General features: G+C 34.8%; 1 protein-coding gene across 3 annotated transcripts in view; it reads left to right on the forward strand.

Moving 5' to 3' along the window:
• Nucleotides 1-22,229, forward strand: part of CCDC102B (coiled-coil domain containing 102B) — a 180,973-nt gene that overhangs the window by 114,799 nt on the left and 43,945 nt on the right. For all 3 annotated transcript variants that reach the window (XM_034643302.1, XM_034643301.1, XM_034643300.1), the window contains exon 5: nucleotides 19,177-19,293. In XM_034643302.1, the coding sequence (XP_034499193.1) occupies nucleotides 19,177-19,293 (117 nt within the window). The remainder of the gene's footprint in view (nucleotides 1-19,176; nucleotides 19,294-22,229) is intronic.

A 22,229-nucleotide genomic window follows, 5' to 3' on the forward strand; every position in this document is an offset into this window, starting at 1 on the left:
TCCCCTATACCTCCCACCCCCACACATACTAGCCTCCCACATCATGAACATCACTTACCAGAATGCTACATTTTTTACCAAGGATGGACATTCAATGACACATGATAATCACCCACAGTTTATCATTTACCTTAGGGTTCATTTTTGGTGTTGCAATTAACGTGGGTTTAGACAAATGTATAATAATATGTATCCATCATTATGGTATCACACAGAGTATTTTTACTGTCACTGTCCTAAAAATCTGCTGTGCTCTCTGTTTATCCTTCCTTGCTTCCTTAACTCTTGGCAACCACTGATCTTTATATTGTATCCATAGATTTGCCTTTTCCAAAATGTCATATAGTTGGAATTATATATTATATAACCTTTTCAGATTGGCTTCTTTCACCTAATAATATGCTTTTAAGTTTCCTCCATGTCTTTTCATGACTTGATAGCTCATTTCTCTTTAGTGCTGAATAATATTACATTGTCTGCATGTACCAAACCTTGTTTACCCATCAACTTGCTGAAGGATATCTTGGTTACTTGCAAGATTTAGCAGTTATGAATAAGGCTGCTATGAGCATCTGTGAGTAGGTTTTTGTGTGGTTTTCAGTCTCTTTTCATTTAATTATTACCCCTGCTGCAATGCATTCTGCCTTAGATTATTTCATAGGTCACTGGCCACCCTCTAGATAGCAGCTTTTGAAGGAGGCAGGGTCAGGACTGTGTCCAGGGTAGCAGCTCAGAGTATGGCACGTTATGTGAAAGGCACTAGGTGAGCTGCTCTGATGAGAAGGGGCTATTCATGTGGTGGAGACTCAGAGCATCACTGACTCCTCTCCAGGGCTGTAGTGCATTCTAACTAGTATCAGTGATTTTAATGAGAGTTAAGAAATCATAGGGACAGAAGGCTCCTTTAGCTGGTATTTTCACAGGGATCGTATGGGAGGACTGAAAAGGCACAGATGACAAACTGGAATAGAGAGTACTCTTTGATGAACTTTAGAATGTGTACTTGTCACATGAGACAGTTTCCTTTGTAATATAGTTCTGAAGTTGTGATCAAAGACAATGGGAGATATAATTATATATTCACATTAAAACTTCTTCTAATGTAGGTGAAATGAGGTGCCACTGGAATCTCATAAGGGTTCTCCCACGGATAATGTGAACCGTATAAAAAAACAGTAAATAATCCTTTAATGTATTTGTACTGAATTAGCAGAATCCATAGGATTCACCTAAAAGGAATTTATGTATATATATTGTGTGTGTGTGTCCAGGTCTCTCTTTGGACATTTTGATTTAATTAGTTAGGAGTGCTTCTCATATATCTCTATTTTTAGAAGCTCATTATTCTGATATACACCCAAAATTGAGATCTGCTGCTGTAAAGCATCAGATCTCAGAGCAAGGTTGGGGGGACCATTGAGATCCTCAAAAACAATTGTGATCATTCATTTTATATGTTATAGATCAACTTTACTCATCAGTGAGTACCCAGATATTTGGTCAGACATTATTCTAGGTGTATCTGTGAGGGAGCTTCTGGATGAAATTAACATTTGATTCAGTAGCAGATTGTCCTTCCTAATGTGGGTGAACTCATCTATTCAGGCTGACCCTCCTGCAACTAAGAGGAAACTCCATCTGCCTGTCTTCCACCTAGGACATCCATTTTTTCTTGATTTCAGACTTGAACTGAAACATTAGCTCTTCGCAGTCTCAAGCCTGTTGGATTTAGACTGAGCCTCTACCATGGACTCTTCTGGTTCTCAGTTCTTTAACTTGGACTAGAACTTTCACCACTAGCCCTCCTTGGTCTCTTCAGCTTGCCAACTGCAGAATTTGGGAATTGTCGGCCTCCAAAAATCAAGTGAGCCAGTTCCTCATGATAAGAATCTTTATGGGAAAAATAAAATTTAAAAATATGTGGAAAGATTATAATGTAATCTGAAATAAAATAAGAATAATATATATCTTCTATTTGTTTCTCTGATGAGCCCTGACTAATACACCAGCCTTACTGAAAAACCCATCTCTTAAGCAGATCTACTCACTGCAAGTCCTGGTTTATTTCCATCTGATGATCTGACCTAGTTAGTAACATAAATTATGAAATGGAATGTATACTTTATTTTCCTTATTTTTCACATTGACTGGTAGGTTGACTTAAAAATAATTTCTTTATGTATTGTAGAGAAAATACTGTGCTAAAAGAAAGATAACTTGTTACTTGGTGATTTAGTGTTTTGAACTACATATACTCAGTACTACCAAGGGGGGGGAGCATGGTTGCTCCTCTGCAAAGGCCACTGTATAGACAAGCTGAAGAAGTTTCAGCTCCATGCCCCCGACATGCACCCCTTCTAGGACCTCGGCAGCTATCCTAGCAAGATGTAAATATGCTCATATATTTTTGTGTAATTTGCAAAAAAAAGATAATTGAGACACACTTGTTTAAACCTCTGCCTCTTTCTGCTCTGAATTTGCCCCTAACACTCTTGTCCTCTACTCTGCTGGATAAGAAATAGCTGTGGGAATATTTGGGGTCTTACCAAGTTGAAATTGAATTGAGGATACATACAGTTTGTATATGGTGGAATATATTTTTGGATGTGTTATGTATACCTAGTCAGTATGGAAGTTCTCTCAGAAACATATTTGATACTTTTAAATGAAAATCATATAAAAAATAATTTTAGGATACCTATATTTATGGGGTACAAGATTCAAAAAGTGAATATTCCCAACAGCAAATAGGCTTGTGTGTCATTCTGTAAGCTTATTTGTCCAAACTTAATTCACAAAAAACTGATCAACTATTCTGGAAGAAAGACTAAACCCTCTCTATTAAAAATGATGTTACATGATCACTGTCATAATAAAAGTTGATGACAGTATATACAGTGAGAAGTCCAGGAAAAACTTTTAGATATTATTTAGTAGTTATTCCTAGACCTTTATATTATTTTTCAGGGTTTTGTGATATATTATGGTATATGTCGGCTTTCCAAAATTTGTGAATATTGTTCCCTCATTCTAATTTACTTTCATTCCTAATTGTGCTTTGTCCCCAGTTGTAAAAAAAAAAAAAAAAAAAAAAAAAAAAAACACACCCTNAAAAAAAAATCAGCCTCTATAAAACCTGAATTTACTCATGATCCTCTACTCTCCCTTAGCTCAACCTCCAGAGTTCCAGCAGATGGCTTTATTCTGCATAGTGCAATTTCCTGGTGTCCACACTGTTATTTTACTACTTATTACAACTGCCTGCTTGCTTTTTATCTCTTCACCTAGACAATAATCACCTTCAGGGCAGAGACACCTTCCACTACCTGTCTGATTCAGGGAGAAGTGGTCAAAAGACAGTTGCAGATGGACTTAATGAGGGTAGGTAAATGTTTTAGGGAAAGGGAGGGAGAGTTGCTGGTGGATTCCAATCCCTTGCTTTTGGCCTATTTTCCATTGTTCTGGCTGCCCCACCCTACCCCCCAGCCTCTGTATAGATGGCTTTTGCTGATTCTACCTACGGCATTGTTTACACAAAAAGATACAAAGTCCCAAAGAAGAAAAGTGGATTGTCAGCTATTTGGTCATGGGAAGGATTTGCACCGGTCAGGCTCTTATCTCCAAAGATTTCCAAAATGCCATATGTAGGGGAGAGAAGGAATGCATTAACCAACTTCAAGTCACCAAATTAGTGAAAAATTATATAAGATGGAATGTTTCCAAGAGTAGCTTATTTACATAAATAGGAAACAGCATTGTATGCATTTTAGAGTTAAATCATAAGTTTAAGTTCTATTTTAATATTGACAGGGTTTGGGAAGTATCAAATTCACTTTGAACCACAATCTCAGTGTTAAGTAATGAAATACACAGAGAAGTGAGTGAGTAGGCATTTTAATTCTTCCTCAGATGGGGATCCAGTGAGACAAATTAAGAGGTGAAAGCTCATTTTGTGCTTCAGGTAGTTTCATTAAGAATGCTCCTAACAAAAGCTCTTTGAGGTTTAAAATTAAAAGAGAAGGCATAATTGCCGTGACTCTTTCAATGAAGTAATCTTTGCTCTTTACATGCTTTTAACAGCTTTATTGTGATATAATTCACAGACTGTACAACTCATCCACTTAGAGTACAGTTCAGCGGCCAGAGTATTCGCAGAGTTGTGCAGCCGTCACCACAATCAACTTTAAAACATGTCATCAGTCCAAAAAAGAAATCTCTGTCCATTAGCATGGCCCTCCAGCCACCACAGCTTTAGGTAATCACTAATCCAATTGAACACTATGGATTTGCCAATTCTGGACATTTCATATAAATGGAATTTTGACTGGCTTCTTCCACTGTATGTTGGTTTTTGAATATAGTTTCTGTAATCTGCTATCTCAGCCACTATTCCTACCACAACTCAATAAAGACATAAACATTATGCTGATCTTTTGTGTGTGTGTGTGTGTGTGTGTGTGTGTGTGTGTGTGTGTGGAAACCTCATTTAGAAAAAAATATTAAGAGGTCTAATTTTCTGTTCTTCATAAGAAAAATATTAATACTTAGCTGTTTTGTACATGCCCGAAGCAAGAGATAAACATCTTAAAGTATTATTTTCCTTAAGTGAAAACTTTGGTTTCAACAGACGTACAGGCGACCATTTCATGTTTAGTAGAGAAGGACTAAATCAGAAAACAAAGAAAAACATTTCAATTTCTAAGGCTTTTGCTGAAACATAGGATCTTCTTTCATTATTACCAGAGTTGACACATTTCTTATTTGGTGAAGTTAAATTACATACTTTAACACTAATAAAATATATTCAAACATGGGTATTTGATTTTTTTAGTTTCTTGCTGTAGTAATTATGTGTTACTGCAGACCGTATTTAATTAAGAATTAAGCCATGCTAATCCTTTAAAAAACCCCATTTACCTAAAAGTAAAATCTAAAATACTTTTTTCCCCAAGAACTTTGATGTTCTATAATTTCATGTGTTTTTTGTTTTTGTTTTGTTTTCTTTTTATGAGCCAGTGACTCAGCTCACTCAATGTCTCTCTTGCATGATCTACCCCCCCACCTTGTGTGTGTGTGTGTGTGTGTGTGTGTGTGTGAACTTAACAATAGTCTGTGAAGTTTCAAAGTTTTAAATTCAATAATTAAAATGGTATCACATTCAAAAACATATCTTGAAGATTCTTCTATTCATGGAAAGGAAGACTCAATATTGCTAAGACATTAGTACTTCCCAGTTTGATCCATAGATTCAATGCAATCCCAAACAAAATCCCAGCAAGTTATTTTGTGGATTTTGACAAACTTATTCTATACTTTATATGGAGAGAAAAAAGACTCAGAATAGCTGACCTGATTTTGAAGGACAAGAGTAAGATGGAGGGCTGACATTACCTGACTTCAAGACATACGATAAAGCTACAGGTATCAATAGAGTGTGGTATTGGGGAAAGAACAGATCAGTGACCCATGGAACAGGATAAAGAACCCAGGAATAGTTCTATGTAAATACAGTAAATTGATCTTTGACAAAGGAGCAAAGGCAATACAGTGGATAAAAGATAATCTTTTCAACAAATTGTGCTGGAACAATTGTACAGTCACGTGCAAAAAAAAAAAAACACAAAGAAAAATCTAAACACAGACTTTGCATCCTTCACAAAATTTAATTCCAGAATATATAATGTACCTAAATGTAAAACACAATCAAACTCCTAGAAGATAACATAGGAGAAAACCTGGGTGACCTGGGCATGGTGACATCACTTTTATTTCTTATTTTATTTTATTTTATTTTTAATTTTTCGTTATGTTCAGTTAGCCAACATATTGTGCATCATAAGTTTTTGTTGTAGTGTTCAATGATTTATCAGTTGCGTATAACACCCAGTGCTCATGGTGATGTTGCTTTTAGAGACAACACTGAAAGCACAATCTATGAGTGAAGTGATTGATAAGCTGGATTCATTAAAATCAGAAACTTATCTCTGCAAAGACAGTGTCAAGAGAGTAAGAAGACAAGCCACAGATTAGGAGAAAATATTTTCAAAAGACGCATCTGAGAAAGGACTATTATACAAAGAACTCTTAAAACTCAACAGTAAGAGCACAAGCAACCTGATTTAAAAATGGGCCAAGAACTTGGACACCTCACTAAAGAAGAGATACAGATGGCAAATAAACATATGGACAGATGCTCCACATCCCATATCATGAGGAAAATGAAAATTAAAACAACAGTGAGATACTACTGCACAACTATGAGAATGGCCAAAATCCAGAGCATTGACACCACCAAATGCTGAGAAGGATGAGGAGAACAGGAACTCATTCGTTGCTGGTGGGAAAGCAGATGGGTACAGCCATTTTGGAAGACAGCATGGTGACTCCAATTAACAATACTGTATTATATATTTAAAAGTTGCTGTAAGAATAGAGCATTAATATTTTCAACATGATAATTGTATGAAGTGAAGGGTCTATTAACTAATTTCATTTCACAATGTATAAGAGTGTCAAATTATCACTTTGTACACCTTAAACTACACAGTGTTGTATGCCAATTGTGTCTAAATAAGCTGGACAGAATTTTTCTTAAAAAGACCTTTAGGGGATCCTGAGTAGTGCAGTCGGCTAAGTGTCAGACTCTTGGTTTTGGCTCAGGGTGAGATCAGGGTCGTGAGGTCAAGTTGTGCATCAGATTGCACTCAGCTCAGAGCCTGCTTAAGTTTCTCCCTCCCTCTGCCCCTCCCCTGCCCATTCTTACCCCCGCCCCCCAGTAAATAAATCAATCTTTTTTTTTTTTAAGCACATTTTATAGTTATAAATGATGGGGGAAAAAAAGACTTTTTCTTCATTACTGGCTTTGAGCAATTTGATTTTGATATGTGTTGATATGATCTTTATATATCTTTTTGCTTGAGTTTGTGAAATTTCTTGAATCTGTGTATGTATGCTTTTTATTAAATTTGGAAAATTTTTGATCATTATATTTTAAAAATATTTGTCCCCAACCCTTTTTCAGGGACTTCAGTTACAAGCACATCAAGCCACTTGAAGTCGTGCTGGAGCTTGCTAATTAGCACTCATTGTAGTCCTATTGTGGTGAGCTAATGGAAATACACCGGAGGGCTTTGAGAAAGGACATTTGGTTAGTGGGCTATATCCAGCACCTTGCTCATTCCTGAGTTTTCAGATGGCCTTCTTTATGATTAGGTTATCAGTGTTTGCTAAATATAGCACACCGGAAATTAGGCCTCTACCCTCCCATAGAGATTGGGCAAGAGAGTGCTGTTCCCTTCAGGGCTACATTTCAAAGAGATGGTTCCCAGCTCCTGGAGAAAGACATGCCTGGGTTATAAAGCTGGCAGAAGTCTGGGAGAAGATTTATACCTCAAAGAGGTAGAGAAGGAATTTAAAATTACTGGGTGTTGTTTTAAAAAAAAAAAAAAACACGAAGAAAATGAAAAGTAAAGAGCATGTAGTCTCAAATAAACCTGTCCCTATCTGAAGTTTAATCAAGCTGAGGGGAATGTTAAGGCCCTCTTGGTCATTTTTAATTCTATCATTTTTATTATTTCTAAGCAAGTTTCAGTTGATTGATTTTGCTCCTCATTATGGGTCATGTTTTCCTGTTTGTTTGCATGACATGTAATTTTTGATTGGACTCCAATCGTTAGGAATTTTATCATATTGTGTGGGTGCTGGATATTTTCATATTTTAAAAAATATTTTTGAGCTTTATTCTGTGACCTAGTTCCATTACTTGGAGACATTTTTATCTTTTTTGTCATGAAGCTTTTAAGCCTGGTTAAGTGAGACCAGAGTAGCATTTAGCCTATGGTTATTTTTTCTCCTGAGTCCAGAGGCAAAACCATTCTGAGAACTTCACCTAATGGGCCGTGAATTGTGAGGTTTTTCTCTGGCAGTTGGAAATAAGAGTTACTATTACTGGCCTTATTTCAGTTGTAGGGATTATTTCTTTTAATCCTTTTGGAGGTAAGTTTCCTCAAAATCATGCTCTGGTCACCACCCTGGTGAGTACTCAGTAGACCTCCAGGGTTCTCACTCTCAGGGCCCTTCTGGAACTCTTGCTCACACTAAGCCTCAGCCTGCTTTGTTCCAAGCTTCACCTCAACTCTGGGAAACTACCTTGGTTTTCCTTCTTAATCTATGAACTGAAAATTCTCTCCAGGCAGTAAAGGAGCGATTTTAGGATTATTTTTCTTTGTTTTCCATTTCTCAGGAATTGTCTGATAATCAGTTTTTACAACAGTTGTTTGCTCTATATTTCTTGCTATTTCAGTGGTTTCAGGTTGGCAGATTCGGTTTCTGCTACTCCATCCTGATCCACAGTCACTATCGTATGGTTTTCCATCCTGTTTCCCTTACATATGGCTTTTGAAAAAAACAATTAGTTTTTATTTAGAATGTTTTATATATGTTTTGTGAATGTTTTGGTTAGTTATGATAACTTATTTTAAAATAATAATGTTTGTATTAAATATATTTTCTTTTTTTCAGGATTAAAAAAGTACAAAAGTTATTACCTTCTTTTAGGTAACATTTTATTTTTTTACATCATTTCTAACCTGCTAATCATTCTTCCTTTTGCTAATTTATTGAGAGAGATATAATTTCAGTCTCTCACTTTCACTTAATATTCACACTGGAAAATTACACAGAATAAAATCTAAGTTGTTTTACTCCTTTTATGAAAAGCAAAGTAATTTGAGGCCTAACAGTCTGATTGTCCAAAGTCAGAGAAGATCTTTAGCAGCACCAGATCTAGAACACAACCTTCCTGATGTTTTTCTAATATCCTTTTGACTACTCTGCTGTTACTCTTTTATAAAAATGCTAGAAATTTTATTGAGAGTCTGTGACTAAGAAATACAATTTTTTTTTTGTTGTTGTAATTTAGTACCTGAAATTGTTAGAAATGGATAAGTTAAAGGTTAAGAGGAAAAAAAGCAGTATCTTTAGATTCAACATGGAATAAAGGGAAGTAATTGATTTCCCTGTTCATCAATCATTGTGCAAAATAGCTTCTTTCTATCGGTAAAACAAGTTTGTATAAACAACTCTTGACAAACATCCACACAAAGAACTGTACCCCCTTCTATTCTCTTATTAGATGTTTTATCTAAAATACATACTAGTTAATTTCTTGACGAAATACAAATTAAATTTCTCAGATGAACATTCTCTGCAAGTCATCATTAATCCTCCATTGACCGGTGTGATATTCTTTGATAACCTTGTGGATAAATCTGTTAAGAATAATAAATTATTCTTTGGGACTCTAATTGGCTTTCCCCTGGCCTTTGAGTGATTCTGTGGACAGAAATCAGCTATCAGTAAAATGTATAACTTTGGATTATTGAAGCAAGTACTGAGCCTGCACTTTAATGCAATTGGGAGAATCAGGTAGTATTACAGAATAGTGGTATTCAAAAGGAATACTTTCCAATGGACAAAATAGAAATGTGTTATTTTTCATACTCTTGATTTATAATCTTATGACTTCATTTAACTCTTGGACGAACTACCGTTTGTATTCATCTGCACCCCCACAACCACAAAGAGAAGAAAAAAGTCACCTCCTGTAACATGTATATTACATGGTTTCTGTATGAAAATCTAATAATGTCTTTAATAAATACAGGTTCTGGACCTGAATTACTAGCAGAAAAAAGACTGTGGATTAGTAGAACCTATACTTTAACTACAGAAAATCTCAACTATATACAAAACCAGAAATAATACTATCATGAACCCCAGTATATTCATCAGCTATATTTAAAAATGATTGTCTCTTGGCTAATCATTTTTACCCATACCAAATCTATCCACATTACAACTTTGGATTTTTCTATCAGGACCTATTTCCGTATGTATCTCAAAACATAAGGACTCTTGTTAAACATAACAATGCCATTTTGAAACCCAAAAATATTAACAATAATTTGCTAATATCAAATATTTGGTGTTCAAATTTCCAATTTTCTAAGAAATACCAATTTTATTTTCAGAGTTAATTGAATCAAAAATCAAAGCTTAAGCATTTTAATTGGATGTCTTTTTAAATGCATTTTAATATGTAGGGTTTTTTTTCTTTATGCAACTTTTTTTTTTCTTCTTATAATTTGCTTATTTTTTAAAAAATAGGTTATTTATCCCTTAGGATTCTATTCTGGATTTTATAGATTGCATTTATACATTGTATGGTTTAATATGTTACTCTGTCTTCTGTATTTCCTATTAAATGGTAGTTGGATCAGGAGGTATGATTTGATTCAGTTTCAAGACTGTCTCCTGGATAACACATTCTTCATGAAGAAGCACATGGTATTTGTTTCTTTGTGGTGCTGATAGATTGATACTCATTCCATTAACTGGGAGTTGCAAAATTGTGATATTCTAATTATATTATTTCTTCTGAAGTTATTATTTGGAACATTTATTTTTAAGAATTTATTTGACACAGAAAGAGCAAGCACAAGCAGGAGGAGTGGCAGGCAGAGAGAGAGAAGCAGGGAGCCTAATGCGGGGCTCAATCCCAGGACCCTGGGATTGTGACCCAAGAGGAGGGCATACACCTAACCAACTGAGCCACCCAGGCGCCCCTGTTTGGAACATTTAAATAAAAATAACTTCCTCTCAGGCTCACCTGGCTTGTTCAGTTGGTGGAGTGTGTAACTCTTGATCTTGGGGTTGTGAGTTCAAGTGCCACATTGGGTGTAGAGATTACTTAAAAATAAAAATATGTACATATATTCTTTTTTTTTTTTAAAAAAGAACTTCCTCTCATACAATATTTTGTTCATTTAGACATAGTAGGGATACAAGGTAGATTACTGTCCCTTTCTTTATCACTTTACAAAATCACGAATTGGATCACTAGCATTCCCCAGTATTAAACTAGGTTTTTAAAGTATTATTATAAATTCATGAATTTAAACTTATTGGATGTTTTTTATAGTACCTGTACTTATCATCCTTAATGATATTCAAAAGGTACCGTATTTAGAGAGCAAAACCTTTTTTATATTAGCAACTGAGAACATTTGATGCAATCCTAGTAATCTTTTATAACTTACTCTATGGTATGACAAGATATATACTCAGTGGTAAGACTCATCTTCAAAGAGTCCTGGGCTCTCATAACAGGAAACATCTTAAGACCACAGTCTGTGCATGGATGAGTACATTGCTGGAGTGATGGTCACTATTTCAGGCCATTTTAGTTGAAAAAAATGGGAAATTTATAAATATGTTACGTCCTTGTCACTCTGCTCAGTCACTGTTTCTGATATCCTTTTTAATATTTTATCTTGATTAGTTTTGGATCTTTAGCATCTTATTTCTTTTTATCTTATCTCATAAGATATTATCTGTTGTGTTTACTTGCTCTTATGTTCCTAGAGCTTATTCTGAAATACTTTTTCTTTTATTTCTAATTCTTTTCCTAGTACTATAACATTTCTGAGTTTTTCTAATTCGTGGTTGTGTTGCTCTTTCATATTATATATAATTTTATTATTTTTTTTAGGTCACATCTTTTTCCCTAGTGGGCATGTATTTCTAGAATGTCCTCATTATCTATAGCATGCTTTCATTGTCTGTAAGAACATTATTCTGTTCTTCATTCTGTTATTGTTATAATAACATTTTACGCGATTCAACTATGATCCTTTTCTGTTACTCATTCTTAATCTACGTAAGAATGATTGTTTTTTGTACTTAACAATAGTTAAAATGTAAAACATAATTGTTTTTTGTACCTAACAATAGAGAGTGGGTGAAGAAAGTGTTTTCTAGTTTCACCTAGAGCTCACTACTCAGTATTTGTGTAAAGTGCCCTAAATTTATGGCTTTGTCTTGTCTTTTCCAAAACCCCCCCGACTCTGTTCCCTAATTGATTTATCTGGATCACTCTGCCTTTATTGCCACTGTTCCTTTTCATATGGATTCTAGTCTGAGCATTTCCCACTTTAGTGCACAGTGTTGTGTGTGTGTGTTTAAAGATTTTATTTATTTATTTATTTATTTATTTATTATTTTTTTGAGAGAGAGAGAGAGAGAATCTCTCTCTAGGGACAGAGAGAGCAGGAGAGAGGGAATATCAAGCAGACTCCACGCTGAACAGGGAACCCAATGTGGGGCTTGATCCCACGACCCTGAGATCATGACTTGAGCTGAAATCAAGAGTCGGATGCTTAACTGACTAAGCCACCCAGGTGCTCTTGGGATGTGTTTTTAAAGGAAGTTCTGTCTGTTTTTGTTTTTGCTTTTGTTTTTGAGAGTATACAGAATATAGATTGTTGCACTTCTTTGGACTTCACTGTGGGCCTATTGCACTCACCAATTAGAATGTGTAAAATTCCCTTAGTTTCATCTACTGTTTTCACATTGACCTGACACACTTTCAGGGGAGGTGTGCTGTCAATTTTGGGGTTCTCCTGTTCTCATGGCATGTTGCTTCCATTTAATTTTCTCAGACAGATGCTGATATTCTGTTCTTGAAGCTGGGTCGATTGTCTTAACGCACCTGTATCTTAGGGTTTGTAGGGAAAACTTGTCACCTCGTTTTGCTATAGGCCTCCATAGGTTTTTAATTTTGTTGTTGTCATTGCTCTGCCTGTTTTCATGGAGAGATTTGCAGACCCTAGAAGGACTACCACCACCACACCACTGCCATCTTCCCACAGGTCCCCATGGGATAGTTATATGGATTTCAACTTCAAATTCCCAAACTTTCATATGCAGTCTTCAAAAATCCATCTGCCTAAAGAAGTACTTTTCAAGTGAGTTCTCTTTTCCCACATTACCCTCCATCCACTTCTCAAATGAAAGTCATGCCTATCTCCCAAACCAAGTGTGATTTTAGAACATTTTGCAGAGTGGGGAAAATGCAGGAGTACCAAACAGAGAGATATTTTTAAATATTGGTGTTGAGAAACCAACTAATCAATGGATCATAAAACCTTTCTCTTTTCAAGTGGTTTATGCTTTTCTTTTTCATAAAAATACTGGAATAGGACCTAAAGGATTGGTCAGTTTATAGATAATAAAAATTTAATTTTGATGTAAGATCAAAAGTGGCTTTGTCACTTATTTACAAAGATATTAAAAAACAACACAAGCAATGCATTTGCTATAACAAAGCATCTTCCATTTCTATTAATATGTGATCAGCTTTCTCATTGCCTACTTTGAAAAAGAATAGAGAAAACTGATGGTAATTCTTGTTTCATTCTATCAATAAGTAATTTCATCCATGGATACACAAACTAATTGAAAAAATGTATCTATCCATCTCATTAAGAAATGCATTTCCAGTAAATGATTAGTTTATATTTAATAATTACTTATCACAATATGTGCTATCTTGTCTTGTTTTTAAGCAACCATGTACCCGTAATAATTGTAGAGATAATTCAATCCAAAGAAACTTTTTAGCGTTTGAAGCCTTACAGTCATAATATATACATACATATTTTATGTATGTATTTTTATTGCATTTTATTGAGTAAAAACATTTTCAAATATAAACATGTTACAATATGATGATTGGGGGAAGGTGGAATAGAAATAAAAATTCAAGAAATAAAATTAATTTTTTGAATAGATGATAGTATCACATTTCTGTAGTTTTTAGATGTTAATGTTCAGTAAGATGTGATGCAGCCATTTTATTTAAAATATTTAAAATTCAGCAGAAATTTCATTTTTTGAATCTAAATAAATATACTAGTCAAATCTTTAAAAAGGTAAAGTATACATCAGCATGAGAGCAAAACAGTTTAAACATCACTAAGATTAGTTATTTGGTGTTTTTATTTTGACTTGAAGAATAGAAGAAAATTTGCTTTAATCATAGTTAAACATTGTTTTGTGTCTTTAGTACTATTCTTTAAGGTTGAGGGAGGGAATTATGTAAGTTTAGTTTAAATAATTTTGGTTAAAATTTTTGCAGCTATGATACATTTTGGAGGCTTCTCTGTGCACTTAGAGTTAATTAAAATTACTGGAACCTTAACCTTGTTGTTAGCTATCCCTGGGTCCACTGCATTTGGATCACCTTCTGTTTGGGCACATTTCCTCCTTACTTTCCTCACCTTTCATAAGAATATGGTATGGCCACCAGAACCTGTCTAACTGCTAAACACTTGGTCTTAAACTCTGTACTATTTGATATTCAATACTTATTCCAAGATCCAAATTATAAATGTGTGCATCAACATGAAGGCAATGGGAAGAGCCATTGCAGTGTGTTGACCAGTGTCAGTTTGCTTACATTACAGAAAAATGATTCAACCTTCATTGTGAAGAAAAGATTTTGGGGGTACAGATGAAGAGGAAACTTTTATGAGTCTGTCATGGAAATCCAGAAAGAAATAATCAGGTGTCCTAAGTTTGGTTGGAGGATGTGGAGAGTTGAGAAATATACAAGTGAAAGAAGTCGTGATGCTTGGTGGACTCAGTGAATGTTGGAAATGCATGGGTATGCTAGGGGGTTAGAGAGAAGGAAAAGTTACAGATTTCTGACCTTATCTTCCACCACAGAAGGCATATCATGAAGAAGCAAAACTTAAGAGGAAACAACAAAGTATTTAATACCGAGCATACTGAGCTTGAGGTAGGAATGTTTGGTGGAATTTGGAATTTATGAGTGCAAGAAAGAAATGTGAACAATGAACAGTGAGATGGTGGTGGAAGCCATGGGAGTAAATGGGATTCCCCAGGGTTGGTACATTGAATGAAACAAAAGATGGTTTGGAGGATTAGCACCAGGTAAGGCAGATGGAGAAAGGGAAACTGCAGAGAAAGAAAACCCTTCTTCCCATGAGCCAAAAGAAAAGAGTGCTTGAACAAAGGCATTGTTAACAATAATGAAGTTCTGGGAAGGATTCAAGTTAAGGACAAGGTTGAATATTGTGTGTTGGGAAGTATTGGGAATGGGTGTAACAAAAGCCAATGGGGGAATGAGTGAGAGGGGAGCATGGGGAAAAAGTGAATGTAAGCAGCTCTTCCAAGGCACTTGAAAGTAAGAGGAAACAGAGCTGGAGTGGAAACTCCAAAACTGGAAAAAAGATGGGGGGTGGGAAGAGAGAGTGAGAGAGAGAGAGAGAAAGAGAGGGAGAGTATCTTCTACACTTGATCTCTCATACGTCGCTTTCCAACCTAAATGGAAGCTATCAAGCAACTAAATGTTGATGAGGGAGAAACCAAGAGATCTTGAAAATCCAGTAGAGAAACAATTCTTAGAATGAGTTTACCACATACCCCCAAAGGTACCAAATCCTGACTGCAAATGGAATGATTAGTCTTTGACTCTAGGAAGGGTATTTAAGTTCTTTAACAAGAGGAAAGAAGGAAAGACTTATATAGATGCATGCAAATTTGTAGATTATGTTACAAGAAGTTGAAGATCTTTCCTGTGTATAGCTTTTCGACTTTTCCATAAATGAGGCTGTAAGATCGTTTGTTGAGAGTTATGGGAGAAATTATGGGTTTGGTGTTTGAGGAGATTGAATTTTGTCGTATTATTAATAATATTGACATAAATACTGAACATAATATTTCACAAAGACCAGATCTTTGGGATAAGCAATAACTACCTAATCATTTTAGATTATTTTGAAGGATAAAATGTGAGGCAAAATCAAAATAACAGAGTGTGTTAGATTATATTTTTGTGCCATTTTTTGAATGAATTTTTCTTTTCCTACTTGATCTGTATAAGTAAGAAAATATTTTTATTTGTAAGTTACACGATATTTTTGTTTTCTAGAATCATCTTCAAAAAGACTTTCCACTCCATGCTAATTTGAATGGAGAATAAATATTTACATATACTGTTGCTCATTTTCCAGAAGCAAATTATGGCAGATATTTCTGAAGTCAGAGATGTGACAAGTTGCCTGGTTTAACCTTTCACAAATACTGCAGAATGAAAAGAGGAATTTTAAAGAGGAATTTTGGAGTTATATTATGATGCAAGTTCAGAAAAAAAGTGTTGCAAGAGACTACTTAAATAACTATTAAATAAAAGGACCTGAACTTGGAAAATGCTTTCTAATGCTGACTCATTCATTTCCTCAGGTACCTTCTATTTCTGTCACTTTCAATTTAAGTAATGTGATATATCACTTGTGGATGACATTCATAATTCTGCTAAATGAATAATCTTTAACATCTACACATCCACAGCTTTCAACTTTTCAGCTGCTAATTAGATTTTAGTTATAACTCCATTAATCTGAACCTGAAGTTGAATAGGGTAAGTGGCAAAATTAAGGTGATTTTGAGTCCAAAGTATAATTTTAAAATGATCAAAATAACTCAAATTTTCATAGGGAAAAGTATAGTTGTTTTATTAATTTGGCCATCAGGTTTTTTTTTCCCCTGTTACATTGTTTTAATTGCCTTCACTGTACAATATTTCATTTACTGTTTTTATTTTATTTTTTGCTTTTTCCTGCCTGGAGTGTGTAGGGACAATGAGAAGGCCAGAGTGACTGACGGAATAAGGGGTAGGAGTAGAAGAGCCCTGAGGGGTTCTAGGATCAGGCAGATGATAAGAACTCTGACTTATACTCTGAATGGACTGGGAAGCCACTGGAAAGATTTGAGCAGCAGAGTTACATGATTTGAATTACTTTGAAAATGCTTTATTTGATTGCTGTTTTGGGAAAGAGATTACAGAGCTACATGGAGAAGCAGAAATTATGGGAGCCATTAAAATAACTGATGTGAGAGACCATGGTGGTTTTCGATCAGAGCAGTAGTAGTATACCTAGAGAAATGGTTGGATTTATTATATATTTTGGAAGCAAAATTGAATTGTTTTGACTTTAGTTTGGATATGATATGTCAGAGAAAGAAAAGAGTTAAAAATAAATCCAATATCTTTGGCCTGATCAAAGGGAAGGATAGAGTTGATACTTACTGAAATGGCGAAGACTGGTAGAGAAACAGGTTTAGGGGAGTTCTTAATTTGTCTTTGCAATGTGTTAAGTTTTAGATACCTATAGAAGTGATAAGTAAGAAGTTGGACATGAGGGTCTGAAGTTCATAGGAGACCTAGAGGATGGAACTAGACATTTGGAGATTGTCAGAATTTTGACTAGTATGCAATGCAATGGGTGCACATCAGCTGTCCAAAGGAGTGAATGCATCAAGCGAATGTGTCCAAGAACTGAGCTTCAAGACGATTCAACCTCTGACTATTCCAACATTTCTAATAAATTTTTCTAAAGGAAGGGATTACTAGACACATTTTAAAATTTTTCTTTTATTCTTTGAAATTTTGAAATTGTTCTGTCCTTAATTTATGAGTACAATACATATTCATTTCCCCCATAGTGATTAGATATTGAATAACATTTTCTTTCATATCTTAAATTATACCATTTATCTGTCTTTTTTTTCTATCAGACATTGTGTTTTCAAATCTTGGCTATTTTATTCATGTTCTTGGTTTCTTCATATGTCCAGAGATCCTTGATTTTCTGCTGTCAGTGAAAAATGAAAATGGAATTATTTTAGGTAATTAGTGTGGGTTTTCCATGATATTATGTATGAAAATTTATTTTCCTGCCTCATCTCTCCTTTGAGTAGTAGCATTGATTGAAGTTCTCTTGACAATGAGAGGGCTTATTAATTGATCTAATTCCCTGAGAATTAATGGTCAAGATTTCAGAAGTTAAGCTAAGGGCATTCAATTACAAGAATGAGTTGGATTTTACTTTGGTGAACTCAAACCAAAACCTGTTGCTTTGATTATACCCTCGCAATTCATTATTTTCTTTAGCAAAGTGACTTTTATTTATTTTATTTTAGCAAGAGATTAATGCCACCTTGTTTATTTACATGAAAGTAAGGTGAAACATGCATAAATAGACTTTGACTGAACCTGGTGGCATTGTGTCCTGTTCCACACTTGCCTTCCATGATGCGTTCTCCATGTTACTAACTCTGAACAAGGAGCCTCTCTGTTCCTATGTTTCTTTTTATAGACTATTTTTTAGAGCAGTTTTAGATTCACAGCAAAATCAAATGGAAGATATATACATTTCTCATATGCTCCCTGTCTCCACTTAACACACCCTTCTCTATTATCCGTGTCCTCCACCACGGTGGTACATTTGTTATAAATGATGAACCTACATTGACACATCACTGTCCATGGTTTACCTTCAAGTGTACTCTTGGTGTTGTGCATTCTCTGGGTTTAGACAACTGTATAATGACATGTATCCAACAGTGTTATACCAAATAGTTTCACTGCCCTAAAAATTTCTGTGCTCCACCTATTCATCCCTTCCTCCCTGCAACCCTGAAAACCACTGATTTTATATTGTTTCATGGTTTTGCCTTTTCCAGAATGTCACATAATTAGAATTATACAGTAAGTAGCCTTTTCAGATTGGCTTCTTTCACTTAGTAATATATATTTAAGTTTCCTCCGTGTCTTTTCATGGCTTTTTAGTACTGAATAATATTCCATTATCTGGACATGCCATGGCTTATTTATCCTGTTTTCCTGATAATTTATTGGCATCTTTCATATTTTTACGAGTTCTAGCTTTGAATAGATGTATTTTTTTCATTGCCCAAGTTTGCCTCTCTTATAATCTATATACTCTTTAGACTTAATAAAGAATAGACATTAAGTAGGATTACAAAGGGTCCTGTATTACAAATATTCAAGACTGAAAGATCAGTATNCATTGCCCAAGTTTGCCTCTCTTATAATCTATATACTCTTTAGACTTCATAAAGAATAGACATTAAGTAGGATTACAAAGGGTCCTGTATTACAAATATTCAAGACTGAAAGATCAGTATTAATTGGATTTGTTTAGAATCCAATTGGTCAATTACCAGGATTCTGTGTGGTAGCCAAGTTTGCCTAATTTTTTCAGTTAATGAGTTTGGATTTATGGAGATCTGATGATTTGTTTTCTAACAACTGAGAATTTTTCAAATATAAGAAATAAATGGTTTAGCTTCATTAATACCACAGCAACAGTAAAACCTCCCAGAATCCACATAAAAAACAAACGAACAAAAAACTAAACTAAAAGCAAAACAAAAGACTTCTGTGGATTATCCTGGAGCCAGCCTTTGGAGCATCATGTGATTATAATTTTAACTTCTTTTTTTCAGTATGACATTATTCCTGGTCAGCATGAGAATAAAATGGAAGAAATATCAGGAGATATAAAGGAAGAATCAAAATCTCAAAACAGCAAGGATAGACTGATCTCTGAGTTAAGAGCTGAGGTAAGATACTGGATAAAGATTATAATACCAAAACATACCTGAAGACTCTTAACTGATAAACTGTTTTAAGAAGTATAACAGAGGCATCATTGGTTACTTTATGAAGAAGGATGCTGCCAAAAATCAAAAATAATATCAGTTTATATATGACTTAAAATGCTATGGAATGACACTGACTCATCACTAGATCGGAATTATCTGACTATTACAAAGACAAAGTATTTCATGAAAAAAACACCCTGTAGCCAATACAATGCTAACTGTGAGTAAATACTTCTTAAAAGTTCAGTCAGCTGCTGGATCTAATGTGTAAGTTATCGTCAGGACCAATGACTTACAAGTGTGTAGCATGTAGTTTCTGGTGGAATTAACACGGCTGTTGGCAGCTAGCAACAGTGAGAGACAAGGCAGGGTGACCTCACTCTTGTTTGTTAATTCATTTCTTAGGTATGACAAGTCAAATGGTGGCAACATTTCTTTGCAACACTTCTACCACAATCACCACCAGAAGAATTTTCACAGATTGTAGACTCTGTTTCTCTGTCATGTTAATAAAGGAGGAATTATTGTTCTTATAGATAGGTGGTTGAATTATTTGCACTGCATAGAAAATAGTGTTAGTGCCCTAAACGTGGGAAATCATAAATTACTTATTTTGTATTGTAATTCTGGAAGAATGTCTTGGATACTAATATGTAGGAACAATTTAGAAACTATCAGCTGGGAGGAAGGAGATTTGTATTAGATGGTTTCTTCTTTATAGAAGTCTGTAAAGACTGAACTCACACCACAGTATGTTTTATATCAGAAGAACATAGTGTGGTGGAAAATGCATAAATCATAGATTTTGGAGCCAGAAACAGCTCCATTCCTGATTACTTAATTCTGGTCAACTTCTGCCTCTCTAAGTCTTGGTTTACAGATTGATTGAAATAATGGAAGTAAGAATAATAAAAGTCATCACACAGGATTTTTTAAAAGGTCACACACTGCAAGGGAAAACTTGTCAGAGCAGCATGCCTTGATTTGGGAACTTACACTAAGCTGTTAAGGAGAAGTAGCTCTTCCTGATTGCGTCAGCACCATCCCTTGCCCCCTCTTCCACGAGTCACGTAAAGAAAGGGGTCATGGGTGAGGAAAGGCATATGGAGAGATCTGTGATAAGAAAGGCTGATGTGTTGAAAACAATTCTTCCTACGAGTTAGGTCAAAAGGGAAAATGTGGTTTGTATGATGGCTGTTCTCTAAAAGGAATCAAACTGTCAGGAGAGGTGCCACTTTTTCTTGGCCCTGAGATCTGAGAACATCTTAGATTGGGCTTTGCACAACATGTATAAAAGCTTACTTAGCAGTTAGAGACAAAAACAGAGAAAGACACATCTAGCTATTTTATAACTCTTCTCAAAAGCTGGGAACATGATCTTATATCATCATTTTCAGATGCACTGGGAGCCGTAGCAACATAGGATCTCTGACGTACAACTTTTTTAGTTTGATTTAGTAAACAGTTCAGAGACTCATTTACTAATTATGTGGCCTAACGTTAGGTGTTTCATATCGATACAGCTCAACCGTGTTTCTTATATTAGGATACAAACCTTTTATCCACCTAAAGGTAATCTCCCACACGACACTCAGGTACTATGATACCTGATTTTGTGATTTAAAAATTCTTAATACAGCATTTAAAGCAAATGAAAGACAGGAATTTGCTATGTCTTACTATGTGCACTTAAGTGGCATATTCAATTGAGTTAAATTGCAGAAAGGAAGCTTTGTTCAAAAGAAAACATAATATTAAATAAAATACTGAGACAGATTCTTAATAGAAACAATGAGCTTTTGTGTGTGTGTGTGTGTGTGCGCGTGTGTGTGTGTGTAATATATGAGCATATATGCGTTCATTTCAGTTTTAAATTAGGATGGAAGCTTCTTTCTTTCCTTAGAAAAGAAGACAGATAACCACCCTTTGTTGACATTACTTTATTTTTTACCCTGGCTATGTGTAGGTCTCTAAAATCATATCAGAATGTGTACTATGTTTTCATAAAAGCTACTGTGTGATTGTACCACACCTTAATTCATGTGTAACCTATTTTTAAACATTGGGTTTTCGGGGTGCCTGTGTGGCTCAGTGGGTTAAGCGTCTGCCTTTGGCTCAGGTCATGATCCCAGGAACTTGGGATGGAGCCCCGCCTTGGATTCCCAGCTCAGTGGGGAGTCTGCTTCTCCCTCTCCCTCTGCCACTCCCCCTGCTTCTCCTCTCTCTCTGTCAAATAAATAAAATCTTTTTAAAAATCGGGTTTTTTTTAGATATATAATCAATATTGCAGTTTGTATGTACACATTCATCTTTGGACATTTAAAATGGCTTAGGGTAGATTCCTAGAAATGGTATGGCTTGGTCAAGAGAATGTTTTTTAAATCTTTATACAAATTGCCAAATTGTCCTTTAGAAAAATTATATCAAATTACATTCTCACTCACCTGCAATGTATAAATATTCTCATTTCATTATTCTATAGCCAACAGTATATATTATAATTTTTAATATTTTCCTAATTGATAGACAAGGTCACTTTAATTTATATTTTACTTATCTAAACATAAATTTCTAGTTGTTTGCTCATTTTTACTGATAATTCTATTATAATAGCTATGATTTACTGATAACTTCAAATATGTCACGTTTATAGTGCTGGGCCACTGAAATAGAAGATCTCATTTAATATCTTAACACTCTTATGATCTATATATTCTTTTTTAATTTTGTTTTTATTGTTTTTATTTTAATTCCAGTAAGTTAACATACTTTTTTATTACCCTTTATGATCTATATATATTTTTGTCTACTTTTAAAGGAAAGAGCCTTAGAGAATTTACCTTGCTCGAAGTTACAAAATAACCTCAAACATTGTTGAAATAATTTCTTACCTA

The sequence above is a fragment of the Ailuropoda melanoleuca genome, chromosome 14 (genome assembly GCF_002007445.2).
Source record: "Ailuropoda melanoleuca isolate Jingjing chromosome 14, ASM200744v2, whole genome shotgun sequence".
Lineage (NCBI taxonomy): Eukaryota > Metazoa > Chordata > Mammalia > Carnivora > Ursidae > Ailuropoda > Ailuropoda melanoleuca.